The 22,169-nt window shown below is 40.7% G+C and overlaps 1 protein-coding gene across 21 annotated transcripts in view; it reads left to right on the forward strand.

Moving 5' to 3' along the window:
• The window catches only part of Dennd1a (DENN domain containing 1A), a 462,364-nt gene that overhangs the window by 253,243 nt on the left and 186,952 nt on the right, over positions 1-22,169 (forward strand). For all 21 annotated transcript variants that reach the window (XM_048813081.1, XM_048813091.1, XM_048813093.1 and 18 more), the window contains one exon: positions 4,854-4,899. In XM_048813081.1, coding sequence (XP_048669038.1) covers positions 4,854-4,899 — 46 coding nt within the window. The remainder of the gene's footprint in view (positions 1-4,853; positions 4,900-22,169) is intronic.

Genomic DNA, 22,169 nt, shown 5'->3' on the forward strand with positions numbered 1-22,169 from the left:
ACAGGCTGACAGTTCTGAGTTTGAAGTCTGGTTCACCATTTATTAGCTGTGTGACCTTGGGTAAGTTATTTCACCTTTCTGAGCCTGTTTTCTCACCTGAAAATGTGGATAAATAACAGTGCTACCTTGCAGAGCTGCCTTGAGAATTATATATGTAGAGCATGAAAATGATTGGGTTATAGTTGCTCAATAGTATTAGTTATTTTCCCCTTAGGATTCAAAATAAAGATCCTTTCAGGTAGAGGTCATTATATTGTCACTGCAACAGAACCTCTTTCCTTTGCAGAGGAGAAGGAAGAAAGAGTAGCTTTCACTCTCCCAGGATGTAACTGAGGAAGTCAGATAGAGTAATAATTCCCAGAGAACAAAAGCCCAGTACAGAGATACCCTATTCTGCTATTCAGAGATGTACAATGGCATCCTACAATCTCCGTCAGCTACCAGCAGTTGTGACACAGTTGTCATGGCCTGCCTGTGCGCAGATTTGGTCATAGCTGTTAATGTTATCACTGCTTTAATTTAATTATGTGTGTTGTTGGTTCTGTATGTGTTGTGTTTAATTGCCATTTTAAATGTCTTCAAAATCACACTATGATTCAGCATTGAAATGAAAAGTCACTGTGAATACTGAAAGTCACTGAGCAGAGGAGAATGTACATTTTCCATTATCGTAAAGCAAGTATATTTGCATTTATATTTTCTAGAAGAGCAACAAACAAGTTATTTCTCGGACCTAAAGCAGAAAGATAGTTTCTAGCAGATAAATTTTTGTTTTGTTTTAATACTGAATTACCCTTGGAAAAACATGGACTTTGATGACTCTGAATCAGAAAATGATTCAGATGAGTAGGATTCTGGATAGGAAGTTTTGGAGCTTACCCAATTTATGTTCCCATATTTCCTTTTAATGTATGCCCAAGAGCAAGAAAAGGTTTTTAAAATTTGTTATTCTAAGTGACCAGAAAGCAAAGATCATTGTTTCCTTGGTGGCATATTAAAATAAAGAGCAAAGTTGCTCTCTGAAAGAAAACGATGCACAACCCTGCTGAATTTAATGGAGGACACCTGTGACAGGATAGCATGCTTGGGAGTCAGAAGCCCATGTTTAGGGTCCATGCTTGCCAGGTACCTACTATTCCTCATGGAGTCCTGACCTCCCCATCAGTGCTTTGCCAGGTGTCCCAGAGCCAGGGGTCCTTTGGAACCAAGACTGGAACAACAAAGTGTTCTCTGAGAGGAGAATGGGTCCAATGGAGCCAGCCATGCGAAGGACTTGGAGAAAATTCCTTTGGACTAGATAGTCACTTACTGAGTGCCTGTCTATCAGGTGCTGCCGCTGTGTTAGGCACCTCAGGGGTTGTCCTGATGCTTACAGCAGTGCTGAAAGGTCTCCACTGGACAGGTACTGCCCTTTTAGAAAACACTCGGCCAAGATATAACAAAAGATATTAAAAAAGAAAAAGTCCTGCCCTTTGACTTAGTAATTCAATGTATGGGAATTCATGCACATGAATTTGTTCATTTTCATTATAATGTTACTTATGTTATTGGAAGCAACTTACTGTCAAACTCTAGGGATAGGATTCAGTAAATTATGATACATCTATACTTGGTGAAAAATATGCAGTTTTTAAGATTAAAAAAACTATGCAGTTTTTAAGATTGCTGGGCAAAAGGGCATATATAAATTATGAAGATTATAGAGCAATATGGGAATGTTATCGTGACCAACAAGAAAACAATAAAGTTTCAAAAATATACAACTGTTAATGTGGTCTAATATTAAAAAGGAATAATGCAGACATAAAAACAGTTGTATTAAGATGATATAATCATGGGTAGGTGTTATTTTTTTTATTCTTTTTGATAAAGAGGCAAAGAAAAGAGGTTTCCAAGAAAATGAGTCAGTAGCTGCAATAATTATTGAGGTATATTGAGAATAGAAATTATTTTCAGAATGTCCCTAAAATTACCTAGTTTTACATGCTTACTACACTGAGATGTTAAGGAGGCTCTGGGTTTCTTTTTCTCCCCCTCCCATAAATTTAAAATTTGTGATTATGTATTTGCAGAGTAAAAATGCTATAGATTCTGGGAAGACATTTGAAGCTTTGTAGGCAAACGATGATAATATAAAAGGTATTTGTCCAAATTTGAATTCTTACAAAACATGGAACTGCTATGATTTCAGAATAAGTGTGTTTTAAATATTTTCTAAATAGAGAGCTGTTGCAGTCCTAACAATACTTGGCTAAGAAACTATTTCTATGATAGGCCATAATTACTCTTTGGAAAATTATTGGGCTTTAAAAAATTCCTACCTAAAGATGCCAGAAGAGCAAGTCCCACTTTGTCCCTTCTTGAATCTACAGTAACTTCTATAAGGTTCTTTTGCCCTCTCTTTCAGGGTATCATGGATTTTTATTGCTGGGCAAAAGGGCATGGCATTTAAACCTACATATATAAAATTGTACAAAATATTTCTTTTTTCAGATAGAGCCTATGGTTAAATTTATACAAAGGATTTTTGCCATAGGTATTATTTTAACCTTTTACTCTGGTTTTTTTTTTTTTTTTTTTTTTGAGAGTCTTTTTCTGTAAGTTAACTTGTTTGTTCATATTTCAGTTCTGAAATTCTAATTAAAACTTGTGGTCACTAATCAGTTGCATGATTAAGTGTAAGAACTAGAAAAGTTGATAGAATTTAGTTATGTATTATAGATCTGAGCTTTTCTCCCTCCTATGTGTTAGGCTGTGCTCCTAGACACATTTAATAAGTGGCCATTTTTCTGGAATTCTGCACTCTTCCTGCTTTCTTTCATTACATTAGGCAAGGTTCCACTGGATGAGACATTTGCAGTCTTAAGACTTCCTGCCAGGGTTCAGACTTTGTATTTTTGACATTGAAGCTGTCTTGTTCCTGAAGCTACTTAATTAGAAACACATTCATTTCAATGTACACTGGAAAAAGCTCGGACAGCAAAGCCAGGCACACTGGGAAGTTGGAGCATTTGTGTAGCTGGCAGCTAAACTAATGGTTTACAGTTTAAGGGGAAAAAAAATATCACAGGGCATTTCCTTCTCATAGAAGCAGAGAGAAGCTGAATGTGCCCAGCAGATACCTTAAAAAAAAGAGAGAAGACAACGATGGAAGAAAAGAAAGGATAACTTCACTTTCAGTACTGTTGTGTGTATGGTTCTTTCTTTGGCTATTATCAAATACAAAAGTCTCCTAGAAGAATAGTTCCCAAACTGTGCTGCTAATATTCAAGTCTGTTCTGCAGACTTCCAAAATATATTACTTCTTAGATCTCTAATAAGAAGGAAATTTTATATTTTGGGGAAGGATTTTTGCTTGGAAAATTTTATTTGTTGAATACTAATGAGGGAATTGTGCCCTTTCTTATTTTAAAAATGTTTGAGCATATCAAAATTTACATCTGATCATCTGATGTTTAGATATCTTTGTTGTCTCACCATTGCTTCCCAGATAAAGCCTAAACCACTTCATTTTCTGTTGTAAGCAAACCTTTCCTGCTTGGTTACTTGCCTATCCTTGTTTCTTCAACCTATCCCCAAAGAGCCATCCTTGTCCATCCACTTTGACTCCCCCAGCTGCCCCAGAGGAAATGTACCTAATCACCTTAGTGTGAACCAAGTGTCTTTCCTCCAAGCTCATAAAAATAATAATAATAATGATAAATTTTGTGCACATTTCATACAATGTATCATGTACTGGAGAGACGGATGGAAAAGTTTTCAGTCTCTTCCTTCCTCTCTGCTCTTTGATCTCCCTCATCTGCCCCTAGAAAAGACACAGTGTGATAGGTGAACCTGGGGGTTGTAGGTTCCTTATCAGAGTCAAAGTGACGCCAAAGAAGAAACAGGTACATGTTGGAGTCAAAGCCCAGGTTTTACCATTTCCTTGGTTTTGTAGCATTAAATAAGTGATTTACTGCTCTGGTCTGTTTCCTCCTCTGTAAAATGTGGGGTTATACCCATCTTATAAAGTTATTTTGTGGATTAACAAAGCTGAATTTATAGGTCTTCATGTAACCACTAGCACATTTATCATTGGTAGGTAGCATCATAAATGATCATGTGTACACACATACATGCACACAGGCTCCTGAAAACAAAGGAAGGACTGGTCAATCCCAAATGCCCAGGTTTTAAAGCCTTTGAGTTGGGCTCTCCTTCTTTGCTTAGTCACTGAACCTGGGTAACTTGTTGAATGAAGCAGTTAACAGAGTCTTTATGAATGGTATCATCAGATGGCATGTGTTCCACTGGGTGAAGAAGCTTACTGGCAGCTCTCCAAATACTTTATTCAATCAGAATGGGCAGTTAGGTGACATCTTTTGGTTGTAGAAGAAAACAGCAAATAATAAATTATTCTTCATTGAAACCCATTATGTCCTCCATGCAATTTTTATTGCTTTTTTGATTATAATAATGGCAATCATAGCTTCCATTTATATCGGGAACTCTACTCATCACTTGATGAATATTTTCTGTCATTCTAATAACATTCCAGTTTGAGTCCAGGTTCCCATTTTAAAGCCTGGGTGACCAAGGCCATGCAGCTGCATAGCTGCTGTCAAGGGACTGACACCAAGGCTGGTGCTCTTCTTACTCCCCATGCTGTTTCCAATGCTGCCTGTGTTTTGAAATTCTTCTGAAGTTTCTAGGCTTGGGAACAAAATGTCACATTAGGATTTTTGTTGTGAAAGGAAATGTAACTGTGCATACGTTTATTAAAACAGTTTTTCTCCAAATAGTGAACCATCTGTAATTTTCTGTTGGAAGCAACAGACATTAAAGCAGCTGTGTGTCTCTGTTTCTCTTCACAGTGCTCCCATGCCCTACCTCATAGGAATCCATTTAAGTTTAATGGAGGTAAGTTGTCTTCTTTCCTCCCTGATCACTCAACTTGGGGTTTGTCTTGCTTTGTGTAGTGGAAAGCTGCGATCTTGGGATACACATCTCTGCGAATGAGAGCAGATCAAAGCAAAAGCTCATGTGTATTCCCCTTCTGGGTGCACAGGACTGAGTTCCTTTTAGACCCTTTCAGTTGGCTCTTGACTCCAGGGCTTTCCCACTTTGCTTAGAGATTACAGGTTTTATGGGTGAGGGGTTATAAAGGTTATGAAGGCAGGGAGGCCAGAGGAAAGGGTTCTATGAGGGTTTGAACAAGGGAAGAGAAATGGTTCACTTTTTATAATAATGTGTATTCTAAACCACTATAACAGTATTGTATTTTTTGTTCTTTTGTATTTTGAGAATATGATATAAATGGTGGATAGATGTGTGAAGAGGAGTATTAAAATTATCCCCAATACCATTATTCTAGATTGAATTACTGTTAGAATTTTACTATTCTTAATTCTAGTCTTCATTCTGAGAATATGTATTTTAAATAAATGTGCATGATTGATATGTGACATATATATAATTTTATGTCTTAATTTTACTTAACATTATGGTATGAGTACTTCTACATGTTTTTGTCTACTCTTAGTAACAATGATTTTCAATTTGCTACCTGTCATTCCCACCATTTGGATATACCACAACTTAACTATTTTCCTACTGTTGAACACTTAGATTGTTTATAATGTTTTCACTATTATAAATAGCATTTCAGTGAACATCTTTATGCATAAGGCTTTATCTGCATTTTGACTTATTTCCTTAGCGTAGAATCCCTAAAGTAGAAATGCTTGGTCAAAGCTCTGAATCTGATGCCAGATTGCTTTCTGTATGGCTGTACCAATTAGATAGCAGTTCTTTTAAAGGACTTTTCTATGCTTCTGTAAGTGCCATTAGTTTGTAGACATGAACCTCAAGCCTTTTCCTCCTCAGGAGGGAGCAGACATTTGTACTAGAGCAGAATGGGGCAGGGGGTAGGCGTCTTGCCTATATCACACAGGAGATAAGCTCTGGAGGGGAATCTACAGCCATGTCCGTCTGCGATGGTGCTTTGCATCTCTTAAAGGAAGTGCTACTTCTCTTCTTCTGTTGCCTTCATTTCACGTCGACGAGGACCACCTGCTTCTCCACTAACTGTTGCACACTGTGCTATTGTGCTTACGAAAATGAAACAAGTTGGTTATCGAAAAACCTGTTTGTTTGACATTGAGAATCTTGATCAAAATAGACCACAGAAATCTGCTCAAATTTCTAATTTGACAGGACGGCCATGTGGCTCCTACATTCTGTTAACAGTCCCTCCCTGTCATCACCCGCCCTAAGCACATACAGTACACAGTTTATGGACTATCTTGGATGATGTATTTAGATCAGATTGAAGAGATTTCTTCTGTTTTACCTTTATTTGTCAAGTTGGGGAGTCTATTCAAAGCTCTTGTATGAAAAATGAAAAAGTGAATAATTTCTAATAGACCTTTCCCAGCAGTTGCTATAGGGTTTGAAACACTGATCTAAAGACTATTTGGCCTAATCAGCATCTACAACTTCCTCCTGCTTCTCCTCTTGCCTTCCAGTCTGCTCCAGCACAGGCTTTTTCAAACACTTTTAATGTCCCTTTAACATTCTAGATAACTCCAGCAAGTATCTAGTCCTGGATTGCTTTTCTTCTCTACTTGCCCTCTATCATTTGTCTTAAGCTTTTTGCTTCAGTTACCAAGTCAAAGTCATTGACTCTCAGCTGTGACTCTAATGTTGCTCTGCCTCTCTCTATGTCAGGTCCAAAGTTTCAAACACCAACTGAGTTTCACATGGTTGTGCTACAGATGTCTCACTCAGCCTTCCCCCAAACAATTTATTGTCTGTGTGTGCATGTGCATGCCAACACACACACACACACACAAACACACACACACATACACACAAACTCACACTGAACCGATCCACTCCCCTTCCTATATTCCCAGTCCCTGAATGGAACCATTGGCTTCATAGATGCCAAAGTGGGACACTTTGAGGATGGCTTAGTGTCCCTCTTTCTCACTCAGTCTATCTGAATTCTTACCACACCAAAAATGTCTCTTGCCCTGTTTCTCCTTCATTGTCTTCATTGACATGTTTTCTTTGCTTTCCTAGATTCTTGCAAAGCCTTATTTATTAATTTGATAAGCAAAATGAGGGCCTCTTATGTTCCAAGCATTGTGCTTAGTGCTGGACTTTGGAAGATTTATTCCATAGCACTGACATGGAGTGTGTTGCCTTCTGCCTGATCACCGCTTTAGGTGGCCCACTTTCCCTCTGCACTATCCCTGAGTTCTGGGTGGTTTTTTCTTCTGATGTCAAGTCTTCCGCACATCACTGCTAGAGTACTTGTTAGCCGGTGCATAGGCTATCAGATCCACATACTTGCACCTTTGCATGGAGAGGCCCTGCCCTTCTCTACCTCTTCCAAGAGGTCCTCGGTCTGCTGTCTTCCTTCTTTCACTTAAAGAACCTCTAACTCTGAATGATAGCTGTTTGCTTCCTTGTTCTCTCTGTCATCCCCTGGAGCATGAATTGTCTGGGAATAAGGCATATTGTCATTCTCTGGTGCCCTCAGCATCTTTACAGTGCATCAAGCAGTTCATGCTTACTGAAAAGAAGGGTGGAATGAATGCTTAGGGAATTGTAATTTGGAGCATATTCAGGAGCCCTCCAATGGGCATCACTGTTTGCAGGCAACCCAGTACCATAATTTTACATAAAGACAAGGGAGGTAAATTTTTTTTGTAACCTTTTCTATGATTGTAAGTAATTTGAAGCAAGACCTTTTGTAGTAAAATTTACAGTGCAAAATATGTGTGCATGTTGAAGCTAAAACTTGAAACAATTTGCACTTAGGTAAATGGGCGAGAGTCTACTCTGTCCAGTTTTTGAAGGGCTTTAAGTATGAAAGCTCAGGACGCACTGGCCAAGACAGATCTTGGCCCTGTCATTTGACTGAGATTGGGAAGGAATTTGCTGTGTTGAACAACTATGTGGTTAACATCAAAAGAAAAACAAACATGGTAGTTTCCCCACCCTTGAAACCAGCCTTTTGAACAAAGAAGTGTTTCCTGGGTGCGTAGGGCAGCTATGAACTCCACATGTCAGAATTTTGTCTCCTGATCTCTTCCCCTGGGTTTCAGCTCACACTCAGAGAGCCCTATTGTGCTTCCTGAGTAGGTTTATCAGGTTCAGTTATACCTTTCAGTGCTAAAGATGCTTCCTCTGTGATTTGCTTCTGGAAAATGGGCTATAACACTTGGGCAGGAGCACAGACCTAGGGCCACGGAGAGCTGTTTAAGGAAGGAGCTCAGAGAGGCCCATCTCTTCTCACTACACTAGTTTTCTTACTGGCAATTCAGCAAAAGGCTTATTTTTGACTGTCTTGTTATTTTTTCTTGAAAGCTATAGGCACCTTATTATGCCTTTGCATATGTGCCAGAATTTTTTAAACTTCAAATGAATGTGGCAGATGTTCGTAAAAGTTTAGAAAAAGCTACCATAGGAAGACTTTTTAACCATTTTTATGACACTCAAATTTATTGCACAAAAAGAAAGAGAAATTATAATCGAGTATTCTCATTTGGAAAAAGGTTATTTTGGGGAAAGACCTAATTCTAGTCTTCAAGCTCAAACAGGATGCTGTTGCTGTTTGTTAAATGGTAACCTTGTCACCATAAAGAGTCTACTTTCCTTCTAAAGTGACAAGTTTGTAGCTGATATCGTTCTCTCTCCTTCTGCCTTTTGATATTCTTTCTCTCATTTAAGCAATTTGAGGCTAGTGGCAAGTTAGCAGAATAGCCAAGGGTATTGGCATAGACCTCACTTCTTCTTGGAGAGAATGATCATGTTAGTTGGCAGCTAGGAAATCCCAAAACATGGCCAGATTACATAGTGACTATTTCCTTTCATTCAACCGATCTCAATTTAGTTCAAACGACATTTATTCAGTCCCTCTTATATACCATATCTGGCAGCAGGGGCCAGGTCAAGCCTAGTAGATGGTGCTTCTGTTTAATAAATGGAGATCTAACCCCAAGCTTCACGGTGTTTTGTGTACAGGCCTGGCGGGGGCTAGGGGACATGTATCCAGAAGGTATTCGATATTACTGTTGATGGTGGATTAGTGAGGAAGGAGGAAGGCAAGGTGATAGCAATGACATAGTGCCAAAGAGAAGCTCAGGCTAGCTTGTAAATGAAGTTCCACCTGTACGCTGAGGCAGTGAGGGCCCTGGACTCTGGCTTTCCTCCTTCCTGCTCATGTGATCTCAGGCAAGGCAATTGTCTGCTGAGCCTGGTTTTCTCACTTATAATCAAAGGGTAGTGGCCAAATCTTCTTTGAGGGATCATGGAAAGGATATAGTGAAAAATTCACGAGATGTCCAGCACATACAGAGTGCTGCAAAGTCAACAGTTATTGCTGTTTCTATTTATTCAGTGGCCTTAAAGCCATTTACATTGTTAAGCTGATGACTTTGAAATTGTTTTAGAAACCCTTAGGTTCCAAGGGTCATCATCCTCATTCCCTAGAGAAAAAGCTTTAACATAGTTGGTTTGTGCCTGCCCCATTTTCTCCTGGTTTGCAGTACAGGAGGCAGTACCAGTATTGGGAATGATACTTTTGTAGGATTTGATAAATGTGCTTCTGTACTTCTGTGTGGCCACTTCTTTACTATGTTAACTTCAGTCATGATACTTTGTGTTTCTAGGTTTTTTTTTTTTTAACTTTCTTTATCTACAAGAGCTGAGTCCTGCAGATGTCCAGCATATCCCAGAATCTAACATATGTCAGGAACCCAGGATAGAGGTTATAGTTTTTCCCCAGCAATTTGTTGGCAATCTTGTGTCCAGGTATGGCACTATACCAGGAGTTCTGTATAAAATGGTGATTATGACATAACCTCCACCTTCTTGACATTTGGTCTGGAGCAAATGCACACAGTAGAAAATAATTGTGGTGTGGGGGCTGAGGTTGTGTCTCAATGATAGAGCGCTCCTCTAGCATGGGCGAGGCACTGGGTTCAATTCTCAGCAACACATAAAAATAAATAAATGTCCAACTACAACTTTTAAAGAAAGAAAGATAATTGTGGTAGATTGGGGCTGCCTCAGGCTTGGGGAAGGGAGGCATCATCTCTAGTCTAGCTTTTCCAGCCTGAGGTCTACACCTCTCAAGAGAAAATAGAAAAGTGAAGCCTAACAGATAAGAACTAGGAGCAACAGGGGATCAGGGGACACGATGTACAGAGTCTTGAGGTGTAGACCAGAGGACTTGCCAGGAAGTATGAGGCATTCTGTGTCTACTAGGAGCAAGGAGCTGAAGGTAAAAGGGAGACCTGAGTTTGGCAGGAAGAGGCCAAGCCATCCAGGGCCTTGTAAGACGCATTAAAGAGTTTCAACTTTATAGGGCAACAGAGAGCCATTGAAGGGTGTAAATAGGGAAGGATATGGTCAGGTCTTCTCCTTGTGGGCCATTAGAAACACAGTCCTTCCATATAAAATGCTTGGAAACTGCTTAACCATGTTAATAAAGTAAATGGATATTTGTAAAGATCAAGGTAATTCTTAAGGAAATTACACACCAAAACCATGTATATAAAATTCAGATGTGTTAGCATCCCCAACCCAAGCTTCTGAATGGTTCCTTTGCCACCAAACTGTGGTGAGGTGTTTGTAGTGATGGTTTTCAAGCACCACTTTTACTAGAGTTGTCTTCTCCTGTTTTCAGTACATTTATGCATCAGATATTCTTTCTGTAGCCTAGTTTGAGGGTATAAATTTAGATGATACACTAAGTGGTTATTGCAGATAGTGGGAACAGGGTGAGTGGGACCCACATACCGAATTGCAGGCCCCTGGGTAGCTGTCCCCACCAGTGCAATTGCAAGAGGTGTGCGATGGATGCTCAGGGAGGTCAGGCTCCCAGCATTCCTCCCTGTCTCTTCCTCACCATCATTTCTCTAGGAAGATTTAGACATCAGCCCCCAAAAGCCTGATTTTGCAAGTAGACCAAGTGCTTGGAGTGCTCAGTGGCACTAAGCCTCTATTCTAAGAATTGGATCCAAGTGCCTAATCAAAGCTCAGATTGGTTGCTGGAATGCAGAGGCCACATTTATGTGTGTCCACAGTAGGGCTCCTAGTTTGAATATGGGGCTTTTACACAAAATAATAGGATTTTTTCTTTGTGTTTCAGAGAACCTGAATTTCTGTCAATTGAGTTTGTACTATTTTAACTATTTTCTTTTTATCCCCTTGCCATAGAAAGTCTTTAATCCTTTGTCCCTTTTTAAAAAAAAAAATTATATTTATTTTTAAACAGTTTCATAGTGAGTGAAGAGTATTTCTTGTTTACCGCTGTATCACTTTGATGCTTCACAGGACCCCATGTGTAGACCAGAAGTAAGGTGTAGTTTGCATTGTTAATGCTCAGCTAATGCAGAACTCTGAGCCATAATCATATTCGGCTAGAAATGGTGATTTGTGTGTCCTCACAAGAATAGAGAAATTCAATGTGAGATTTATTTGTTGGGGCCCAGTAATTCATATTCCTGCTTTATAAACAAGATGATGTTTGCATGAAAAAATCCCACCTAGTGGCTGTAGTCATAAGTCTGCGGGGAGGACTTTGAGAAAGGGAAGAGCTTGACACCTTCTGAGTCCTTGCTTAGTGCCACACACTGGAGGCTTTGCTGCTTTCACTTGGGAGCACTGATTGCTTACTCTCTGCAATACAGGAGCTATCCACACTTGTAGATGGGAAAGCTGAGGCTCTGAGAGGTAAGATCTTTACATCCAGTCCCTCCACTATGAAGGGTCTATCAGCCCCCCAGAGTCCCCCTGCTCTGTGCACCCTGAAGATGTGTGGATTATGGCTGTCCCAACCCCAGTACTGGGCAGAGGCCCCCACCTGTGCCAGAACTACTACTTCTCAGTGTTTTGTGCTGGGGATTGAGGGGAGGGGAAAGGAGTGCAGCCCCATAGTCCTCCAAAGACAAATTCTGATGACACTAGCCTGGAGCCTGGTTCCCTAGCTGCTCCCTTCTCTCATCTGTAAAATTAAGATGATGTCATACATCTAAAAAGAGTTGTGAGAATTAACTGGTACAGTGGATATGAAGAGCTTCTTTCAAATGTCGTATCAAATATTTATTATCATAATTAGTAGTAAAAAATATGAGACAAAGTTTGAGTTGATGAATCCCTGGAGATTGTTCTGTAAAGAGAGAAGGAATTGGATGATAGTTGGTTTTCCTGGTGTTTCCTTAGCATGCTGCATACCATTGGCACTCTCATCACATCTGGAGATTGCAGAGCGCAGTGTAGCAGGCTCTGGTCACCTCAGGCCTAGGAGAAGGTTAATGGGTTCCCCCCGGAAGCTCCCTCTTCTTTGCATTGGCATCTTCTTTTACAATGAGTGTGATTCCAAAATGTCACTTAATTGTAAAGTTGAGATTAATTAACATAAAACAGTTTTAAACTCAACAAGTACTTTGGGCTCAGTTAAGCATCTACTGCTTCAGTCTCGTTTGTCATGGTGGATATGTTCTCTTGTGGGACAGGCAAGCCCTCAATCACACTAGAAGAACTGAGTCATTGTTAGGAGAATCCCAGGGAATGAGAGCATCAATGATGTTCTTGGTTCCCATTTTTCTTTTTATTATTTGGCCATGATTATATGAAAGTCCCATTTAACACTGTTAAAATGACTTTTTAAAAAAACTTAAAATTTATAAATTTTTACCCATTAATGCTTAAATGAATCAAATTCCTGCTAGGTAAGAAGTGGCCTGCCTGAGGCCTGTGGAAGAGTGGAAAGAGCCCTTGCCCTGGTGTCCTGTGGGCCTGGGTTCAGATTCTAGCTCAACATGATATGTCCCTTCAAATCAGCTCCTTTGTTTAAAGGAAGGACAAGTTTAGCAGTGGAAAAGTGATAGTTACTCTGTCACACGGTTTGTCTGCTGTACACAAAACTGCTCTTTCATTAGCCTCTTCAGAGATGCCTGTTGGAAACACAAATAATGTTTTGGTCATTGAGTGAGGGCTGCATTTTAGCAGCCATCAAGGACACCACCTTGGTGAAGTTGCCCCTGTCTTACAGGTGGGTTTGTTAAGGTGCCTCATTCCTCAAGTGTAGTATGGGTAGAGTCCTAAGTTCATAAGAGTTTTTAGTGATGAACAAGGGAAAAAATACAAATCCCAGATTGGTGCCCATCACATGGTAGGCACCAAATAAATGAAAGTTATTAACAACATTATATGGACATAGAATTGGAATACTTCAAAAAGAGCTAAAAGACACATCTAAGTTTGCCTTTGCCCTCTTTTCAGCCTCCATTTATAATGACTGATTTTTTTCTAAATTAACATTCACTTAAAGGCACTTTTAACTGAGTTCAGCCACATGGGGCTGGTGACTTCTTTTCATAGAAAACTCCTTGCAAGTGACTGAGGCGGGGCTTTTGTAGGACCTCAGAGACCAGCAGTGATGATTGAAGAGAGGTGCCCTTGGCCCAGGCAAATCCCACTTCAGATCTGGGCACATGTGGTTTTATTTAACACCATGCTCAGTGACTCAGGGTACTGGTTTGTGACCATCAGGCATTTGCTGTTGATATGCAAGGTCACCACAGTAGGGGTGTGTTTGTCAACCAAATTAAACTTCCTCTTAATGACCTAAAATAATTGATTCAGAAGGCCTTTAAACGGGCCAGGGCAATGTGTAAGCAAGCTGAAATCTGGCTTTTCTGCACAAATTACTGCATCTTGTTTATTGTATTTATGTTTTATCTTTGTTGAGAAGAATGAGGATGGACCATGGGTTTTTGGAGGAGGCAGTGAGCCTAAGTTTGAATCAAAGCTCTACCATCTGTCTCTGACAGTCAACGGGGGTGTGCTTTACATCCCCATCAGCAAAATGGGCACCTACCTAAAGGGGTGACATAAAGAATATAGCCAAAGTGTCATGCACATTAGTAGGTCCTCAGTGCTGGATGTTGTTATGTACAAAAGATTTCCAATAGGCTCCTCAAGAAGATAGCATAATAGTAATTTGTACAAAGTAGTCAAACTGTGGTGTAATCTATACCTTTTTTATTCCTGCTAACCTGATTTCTCCATAAATCACTTGCTATATAAAGTTAAACATCTATACAGAAAATCATAATTAAAAATGGAGCAAATAAACCTCTTTTTCCATATTATTTGATTCTCAGCTGCCTTCAAAATGATTTTTAAAGTTGAACATTAAGATTTATGCCCTTTAGACTACAAAAGGAATAGGTTTTTTCTTTGCCCATGGATTCAAACATTCATGATCCAAGAAAGCTCAGGCCTTTGCAGATAAAACTTGGGGCCACCATCCTATGTTTGTAGAGAAACATAGTCATTGGCTTAAGGCCTTTCTTAAGTATCATCAACAGTGCCATTAAAGTTTTGTTTGTGGGTGGAAGTTACCAGCATCCCATAGAGTGGTTTATGTGCCCTTTTTTTCCTCCATAAATGCAGTATCGAACAAAAGCTAAAAGGTGTAGATTGGGGTTGCCTAGACTCCTAAATACTTCCTTAGCCAAATATCTGTTAAACCTTGGGACCTAGGAGTTAATTGTTTTGAACGAGTCAGTGGCAATAAATTTATATCCTCTCTCTTCAGCATTTGACTGCAAATATTTTGTACTGACAGAATGGGTTAAATTATGAAGCTTGATAAGTACATATGCACATTACCCATCCCTAGCTTTAGAAGAGGAAGGAAAAAAAAGAAAGAAAGAAAGAAAAAGATAGCTATGATTTTTGGAAGTCGTCCCAATTTTTAAAAATAAGAGAATTTGGACATTTTGGCATATGGGGTTTTTTAAATGAAATTTCATGGAACTGAAAACAGTCAATTTTAGGTTTCCAAAAATTGTTTTGATTTTCGTTGGTATAAATTTGCTGCACATGGTTTTGGGGAAGTTCTGAGAGATACATTTAGGATTTAGGGGTTGATTTTTTTGTTGTTGTTGTTAGATTTACAATTGAGTTTTTAAAGGTGATTTTTTTTTTAAATTCAAAGTATAAATTGGAGGAGACCAGAGTTCATTTATAAGGATGTTTTTTGGTAATGACATCATTCTTCAGTGCTGACCAACTGGACTCATGGGCCGATTCATTGAGCCTCCTTTGGGCACGATTTGGACACTAAGACTCTTGATGCAAGTGACTTTGGCCATTCCATTAGCAGCAGCTGGGGATGATCAACACTGTGAGCATCACCTGTGTAGAGTCAGGATTATTGCACATCAAGGTTGGGCAGAGAGGGAAGATGCCCAGGAGGGGGCTCCAGGCCACCTGCTGTGTGAGGATCAAAGGGTTGAAAGGTCAGAGGGCACAGCTCCCTTAACCATATCTGTCTGTGCAATCGCTGCCTCAGATTGTAAATCTTGGCAATTTCATTAAGGCCTCCTGGCTGCTACTGGGGCATTGGAATAATAAAATTTTATATCTGCTGCCTTTCCTGCCTCTGGCTGCCAGGCTGATACATTCTGCACAAGATGGGGACGTCTTATGATCAGAGCAGCCCTGATGAAACCCCAGTTAGGAATTTGAGATCCACAGGACCTTATCCTCAGGAATTAAAAAAGAAGAAGAAGAAACAACTCTACACAAACTATCTAGCAGCCATTTGGATTTCCAGAGCACCTCTCCTATGAAAAGCAAGTTACCAACATTTTCCCACTTGCTAAATGCTTCTTCCTACTCACAGTAGGAGAGGCGAGCTGTGCCCGTGCTGCCACTTATTAAACAGCCCCACTTCTAATGACTGGGGGTTCTATCTTCTGGGAAAACCCCAGCATCCAGACGGGTCTTTCTTCTCACTTGACAGATCTTTTGGGTGTTTTTAGAGATATGTCTCCTGAATATGATTTTCCAAATATTTCTCCTAGATCTTAAGGTTGTTATGGACCTTTAGGGCCCCTTGGCTCCCGGGCAAGACAAATCACAGTAATGGCTGCCCCTTTACTGCCCATATGTTTAAGACCCCCTGTAGTTTGTTTGAAAAGTTAAGAGATTTTCACAGTGAAGGTGCCATTTCTGAAATTTAAAGTGTTCCTTTTCACCGGGAGATAAGTTCACTCTGATTAAGTCCGTAATTCTCACTAAGCCATGTTTATGGAGGCAATAAACAATGTTTCAGTGTGCTTGTTAAATTGGGTCTCCAACCTCTCCACTCTTTAAAAATTGACATTTCAAATAAAAGGCAGGTGGAGATGGGAGTTGGGGTTTGCTGTGCTTAGTGATAGATGAATCATGGCAAGTGGCAGTTGTGTAGGAGGTGGGAGGCCCCATTTTTATGACAGGGTGACCCCAAACCATTTTGGGACTAAGGAATCTGCATCCCCTTACACTCTCAGTGAAGCTCTTAAATTCAAGTCTTATTGTTTCCAAATTGGATGGATACTATTTTGAACCACGGCCAGACACATTGCACTCATTTAATTTTCACAAAATGTCTGTGCTGTGGTAGTGGTGGCTCTATTTTATAGATGAAGAAATTTAGGCACAGAGAGGTGGCTTATCCAAAATCACACAGCTAACAATTAGTAGAACCAGGACTCATGCTCAGTTATTGTATGAAGTGTTTTAGTATATACAAACAAAAAGCATTATACTGGCCTACTTTGGGGTCTGCTTGCTATCTCATATTAAGCACTCTATATATCCATGGAGGTGATAAGAGAAATATGTGACATGGCTGCTGTCCTTAGTATGTGCTCAGCACCAGCTCTGTGCTGCTACACAGAAAAGGAGAAGAGTCCTAGACGCAAATCATAGCTGTTTTCACCCTGGGACCTGGAGTAAGTTACTTTGCCTGTTTCAGCTTCATTTTGTTCTTCTGTAAAATGTGAATAATGATGTCTATTCCTTGAGGTTGCTTTGAAGTTATTTTTAAATAATATATTTTAAAATGTGATAGTTTTAAAACTCTACAGTGGTGTTACGGCACAAATGTGAAAATAGTGGGTTAAAGCAGTTATTTTAAGGGGAAAATGATGTCACATATGAAATGAGAAGAAATATCTCTGAGCAGGTTTTAATTGAGGGCTGTCATATCTGTTGTCTGTTGTACTTGGCTTAGGACTCAGAGATGGCCTTCATCATGGGAGCAAATGTAGTGGGAAGGTTTTCTTGAAGAGCAGATGATATAGTGGGCTGGAGACAGTCATGGTGAGCTATGTCTGGACCGCACTTCATGTCTCACTAAGGGCTCTGCCTACTGGTCCCTCATTTGTGCTTCACAACAATGGGGAAAAGGATGACACCTTCTACATCTTCTTTTACATGTGGGGACACTGCGTTTCCAGCAGTAGGTAGGCAAATGTAGTTTGAGGCAAAATCCTGGCGGAATCAGAGGCACAAACAGGCATGTCCTCTGCCCTGGGCAGATGGAGGGGCTGTGTTGGGTTGACTTGTAGAATGGACTGCTGGGAGAAGTGGAGGAATCTATATCATAGAGGGAGGCCTGGCATTGAGGGAGTCCCTACCCAGTGGCCGTATCTAGAGGGAACAGGTACTGCAGTGTCTCTGCCAGTCCATCAGTAGTCCTGGAGGTAAGGATTATGACCTCTGGTCCACACAGAGGGAAACTGATTCACATGGCAGCTAAGATCCTTGCCTTTACTGCTGCCTAGTTCTCAAATGAAAAGCCAGTACACAAACCTTGGGACCTTCTGTCCCTGTGCCCAAGACCATCCAGAGGAGGGAATCAGACAAGCTCTGTGTGCGTGGAGATGCTTGCTCTCCTGGGGTCAGGTCTTTTCTACTACCTATGACTGTGCCCATCCTCAGATGTATCCATGCCCTATCCACAAGGAGGCTGGGAACCCCTGAGGTTCAAAGATCATGGTTGAATCATCCCTGTATCTTTAAGACCCAGACTAAAGTAAATGGGAATGGCTGATCCATACATGAGTGACCAAATATTGAGTGAATGAACACCTGGTGGTGGCTGCCAAGAAAGGAGTTTTTCAGAGAAAAAGGCCCTTTGCTGACCTGGCTTGGCAATCTCTAGACGTGTTAATGAGTGTCAGTGCTTATTACCTTGTGAGGAGTGGATGCGGCCTGGCCTGGGAGGCATTTACCCCGTTTCCCTCCCTGCCAAGCTTCTGTTTCTGTTTAAAGCGCACTAGGAAATTCCATGGTGTTTTCAGGGCTCCTCTGAACTATTGGGCTTAGATTTTAATTTTGTGGGGCAGGAAGGAGCAAATCAGTGACTCCTGGCTCCAAAGAAAAGCCACTACGTTTATCAACTTCTTGGCAGTTCAGTGACCTTTAGGGCCTGAGGAAGGGAGGAAAATGTCACTCTTTATCTGTACGTACCCTAGATTTCAGGAGGGAATAAAGAGTTTAGAGTCCTGAATGTTTGCCTTTTCTCTTCCCATTTTTTTCATTTTCCTTTTCATTTCTCTTTCCTTTCCTTCTAGGAGGCCACCAGCTCCCCAAGCTGTTCTTTGTTATGTGCTCATATGTATGCGCATGCATTTGAGCACATTTCACATGTATCGTAGAGTAGAAGGAACACTGGCTCGTGGAACCAGATTCAAATTCTTTCTCTGACATGGTCTAACAGCCTGGGCAAATTATTTGATTTCTTTAGCCTCCGTTTTCTCGTCCATCAAATGGGTATGATTTTTAAAAGGAAACCCTCTCTTCCTTGGGAATTGTAAAGAGTCGGTCAGGCATCAAAGTGCTACAGGCCTTGATTCATCTGTATGTTATATCTGCAGATTGAAATAGCACATAAGCAAATAAGGTGATGCATTGGGAAGTACAGAGGCGTTGCTGTCCAGCTGAGTCAGTACTTAGTGCCACTGCTTCTTGGCCACATGACTTTTGACAGGTTGTTACCTTCCTGACTCTTGGTATCCCTCTTTCTCTACAGGGGTGCTGTGAGAATTAGGATAACTGATATGTTAATAGTGGGGCCGTGGAAAGAGCACAATGACTGGTGGCTATTATTTTGTTGCCATGAGCTGTCAGTAAGAGATGAATGCAGAGCATGGAACACAATTCCTGGCATGCGCAGGTCCCCTGCAAATTCAGCTGTGGCTTGGACTGTTCTGTGACCATAGGAGTACACTTTGCAGAAAAAGCAACTACGTGAAACTCAGCAGTTATCATTCAGTTTAGAATATAAACTATTAAGATGTAGCTTTTGGTTTGATTGCAACTTCACACCTGCCTTTCAAAAAAAAAAATTTTTTTTTTTTTAAATGCTGCCAAAATCATACTTGAGAGTACATTGAACATAGCGCCAGGACCCATGTCAGTTGTGCCACTCACAGGGGGAGGAACTTTGACGCTTTTTGCCCCAGTGCTGGGGGTGGAATCCAGTGCCTCGCACATTCTAGACAAGCACTCTGCCACTGAGCTACAGACTCAGGCAGCAGGATTTCAGAGAATGTGCTCATGTGAGACATACCAGGAAAAGAGCAATAGGTTGATGGTAATCTACATTTTAATAGCAAAAATTATAAAAGGACAGTCTCTTTAGCTTCCAGCTTTGCTTTGAAAGTCAGTTGTTTGAATCCTTCATCTCAGAACTCTATTCCCTTTATTGACATAACCATCAAGTTGCAAATGTGGTAACTTGCTTTTAATTGCCCCACATTTATTGATCATTTAGTGCAGTCAGGTATTGTATAAATTCCTTAAACATATCACCTGACTAAATCCTCACAACACAACTGTGCAGCACTATCCCCATTTCATAGATAAGAAACCTGAGGCTCAGAAGGAAATAACTTGCTGGAAGTTACACAGTGCAGAGGCCAAGGCTTGAATCTGGTGGCTTCCTTACAGAACCCATAGTCTTAATCACCATGTGAATGCCTGTCTTACTTTCTGTGTCCACTGTGAATTAATTCTACAGTAATTAATCATGATAATTTTACATAATTGTTATCATTGCCATCATTATTGTTATTCCCCTCACACTTCCTTGAACAGACTTCAATTTGCTTACGTTGGGCTTACATTGACCGTCTGGGCTTAAGTTGACATCTGCTGTAAGGCTGGCCTCCCAGTGGAAGGGATCCAGACTGTCATTTCATTCATTCTCCAGCTAATGAGCATGAGGCTCACGTCAGGCTCTGTGCTGGGCACTGGGGACAAATAGGATATGACTTTGTCCCAGTATAAGGCCATAGAAAAAGTTCACTGGGTTCTGATTCTTTTATACCATGAGTGTCACCTAACTGACCCCCAAACCCTCAGCACAGTCTATTGGAGCAGGCCAAAAAAGGGAGGCAAGAGCAGTGCTGAGGGTGGAACCTAGGGCTTTGCACATGCTGGACAGTGTCCCACCTGGCTTCCCAACCAGGTAAGTGCCTGAGCACTCTTCAGAACCATCAAATTGCCAGGGCCAACGCTTGCCCCTAGTTCTATGGCCTGGATTGGAGTCCTGCTTTTTTGTCACTAGCTATTTAATCCCTTCCCTGGATAGGCAGAGTCATCTATGTTCAGGCTGGCATGATTTAAATGAGTTTTAGTCAGTGTTTTTTTAATATTTGAGGGCAGAAACATCATTGTTTTCACACAGTCAACTCTAGAAAGTAAGACTGTATAAAATCATCTTAGCTTTAGGGGACACCAAAAGTAGAGTGATCTTCATACAGACCCCACCTTGTGTAGGAAAGTATATCAGAAAATCTAGAGACATTGGATTTTTAGGTTTATCCTTAGAGGGTATAAAATAAAAACAGTTTTTTAACAATCCTGAGCAAGACAAGAAAGTGGGCAGGGAGCCGAACACATCCACAAATCATATGCATTTTGGGGGATGTCCCCAGGGAGAGTTGCCTTGTTGTGGCACTCATTCACCATCATCCATGCACTCTTATCTTTTCAGGTCTGTTGTGATTTTTGTTCTGTGTTCTGGACATGGTACTAATGTGTTTATCAACTTCATTGAGGTGTAATTTATGCATAATAGAACATTCATTTGAAGTGTATGAGCAAATGAATAGGCAGAGTCATCTATAATCCTCCATGAAACTACCACCACAGTAAATACATAGAATATTCCTATTACCCCAAAAGGTCATTTCTTTTAGCAGACACTAATTTTGCACTTCTCATGTGCCAGGCACTTTTCTAAGTATTTAAAAAATGTTAACCCATAAGGTAAGTTCTGTTATCCACAGTCGGCAGATGAGGAAACTGAGGCATGGTAAGATTAAGTGACTTGCCCAAGTTTGTATTGCTGGTGAGGGGTGGAGATTAATTAGAATTCAGATGAACTGGCTTCTGGGTCTGTGTTGTTCTCGTCTGGTTCTATTCCCTCTCATTCATTCATTCATTCATTCATTGCTTCCACCCAAGCCAAATATTGGGGTAGCCGCTGAATGTATAGAGATCTAGCTCCTTGATCCCAAGAAGCCCAGAGATTATGAAAGGAACCAAATACTCAATCAGATTCACTCTAGACACGCAAGTTGTTCAGATCTGTGAGTAACAGCCAGGGAACCCAGGCTGTGGAAAGCTCGCTGCTCCCCCAGGTTCTCCAAAGTGAGGTGAGCCGCAGCTGAGCTCTAGGGACCATCAGAGAAGAAGAGGCAGGCAGGGAAGGAGCTGCTGTTCATTGAGTACCTGTTATGGGTGTTCTGGGACTCACATTCGCTTCTATAAACCTCACAACCACCCTGTGAGGCAGGGTCTATAATTGATCCCCATATCATGGATTGAAAACCTGAAATGTGTGTGAGGTTGAATATATTGAGTGAGGCTACCCACTGGGTAAGGGCAAACCAGAGGTGACGACCTAAGTTATAACCAATGTCCTGTCCTCTCAACTGCCCCCAAGCACCTCTCATACTATGCTACATAAAGCACTCTACCACTGAGCTACATGCCCATTTCCCCTTCCCTGGCCCCAAAAATAGGGGTCAAGTTAAGACTATGTGACAAAGCTTATAGGGAAAGACATTTTTGATTAACAATATTGATGGGAAAATGCCATTTTTTGCATTTCTCTGTGTAAGAAATGCCATTTGGAGAGCCGGTGTGCATGTCAGTGTGGTTTTTCTTTCTTTCTTTTTTTTTTTTTTTCCTTCATTCTGAGAAAAAGCTTATAGAGCCTGGTGGGGGAAGGGTTTGCAGCTGGCAGGAGCTTTGGCATATGTTGTAACTAAAAAGAGAGGGAATGTGTTGGTGGGACAAGCTACCGGAGAGCTGTCTCG

Source organism: Marmota marmota, unplaced genomic scaffold (genome assembly GCF_001458135.2).
Source record: "Marmota marmota marmota unplaced genomic scaffold, marMar, whole genome shotgun sequence".
Classification (NCBI taxonomy): domain Eukaryota; kingdom Metazoa; phylum Chordata; class Mammalia; order Rodentia; family Sciuridae; genus Marmota; species Marmota marmota.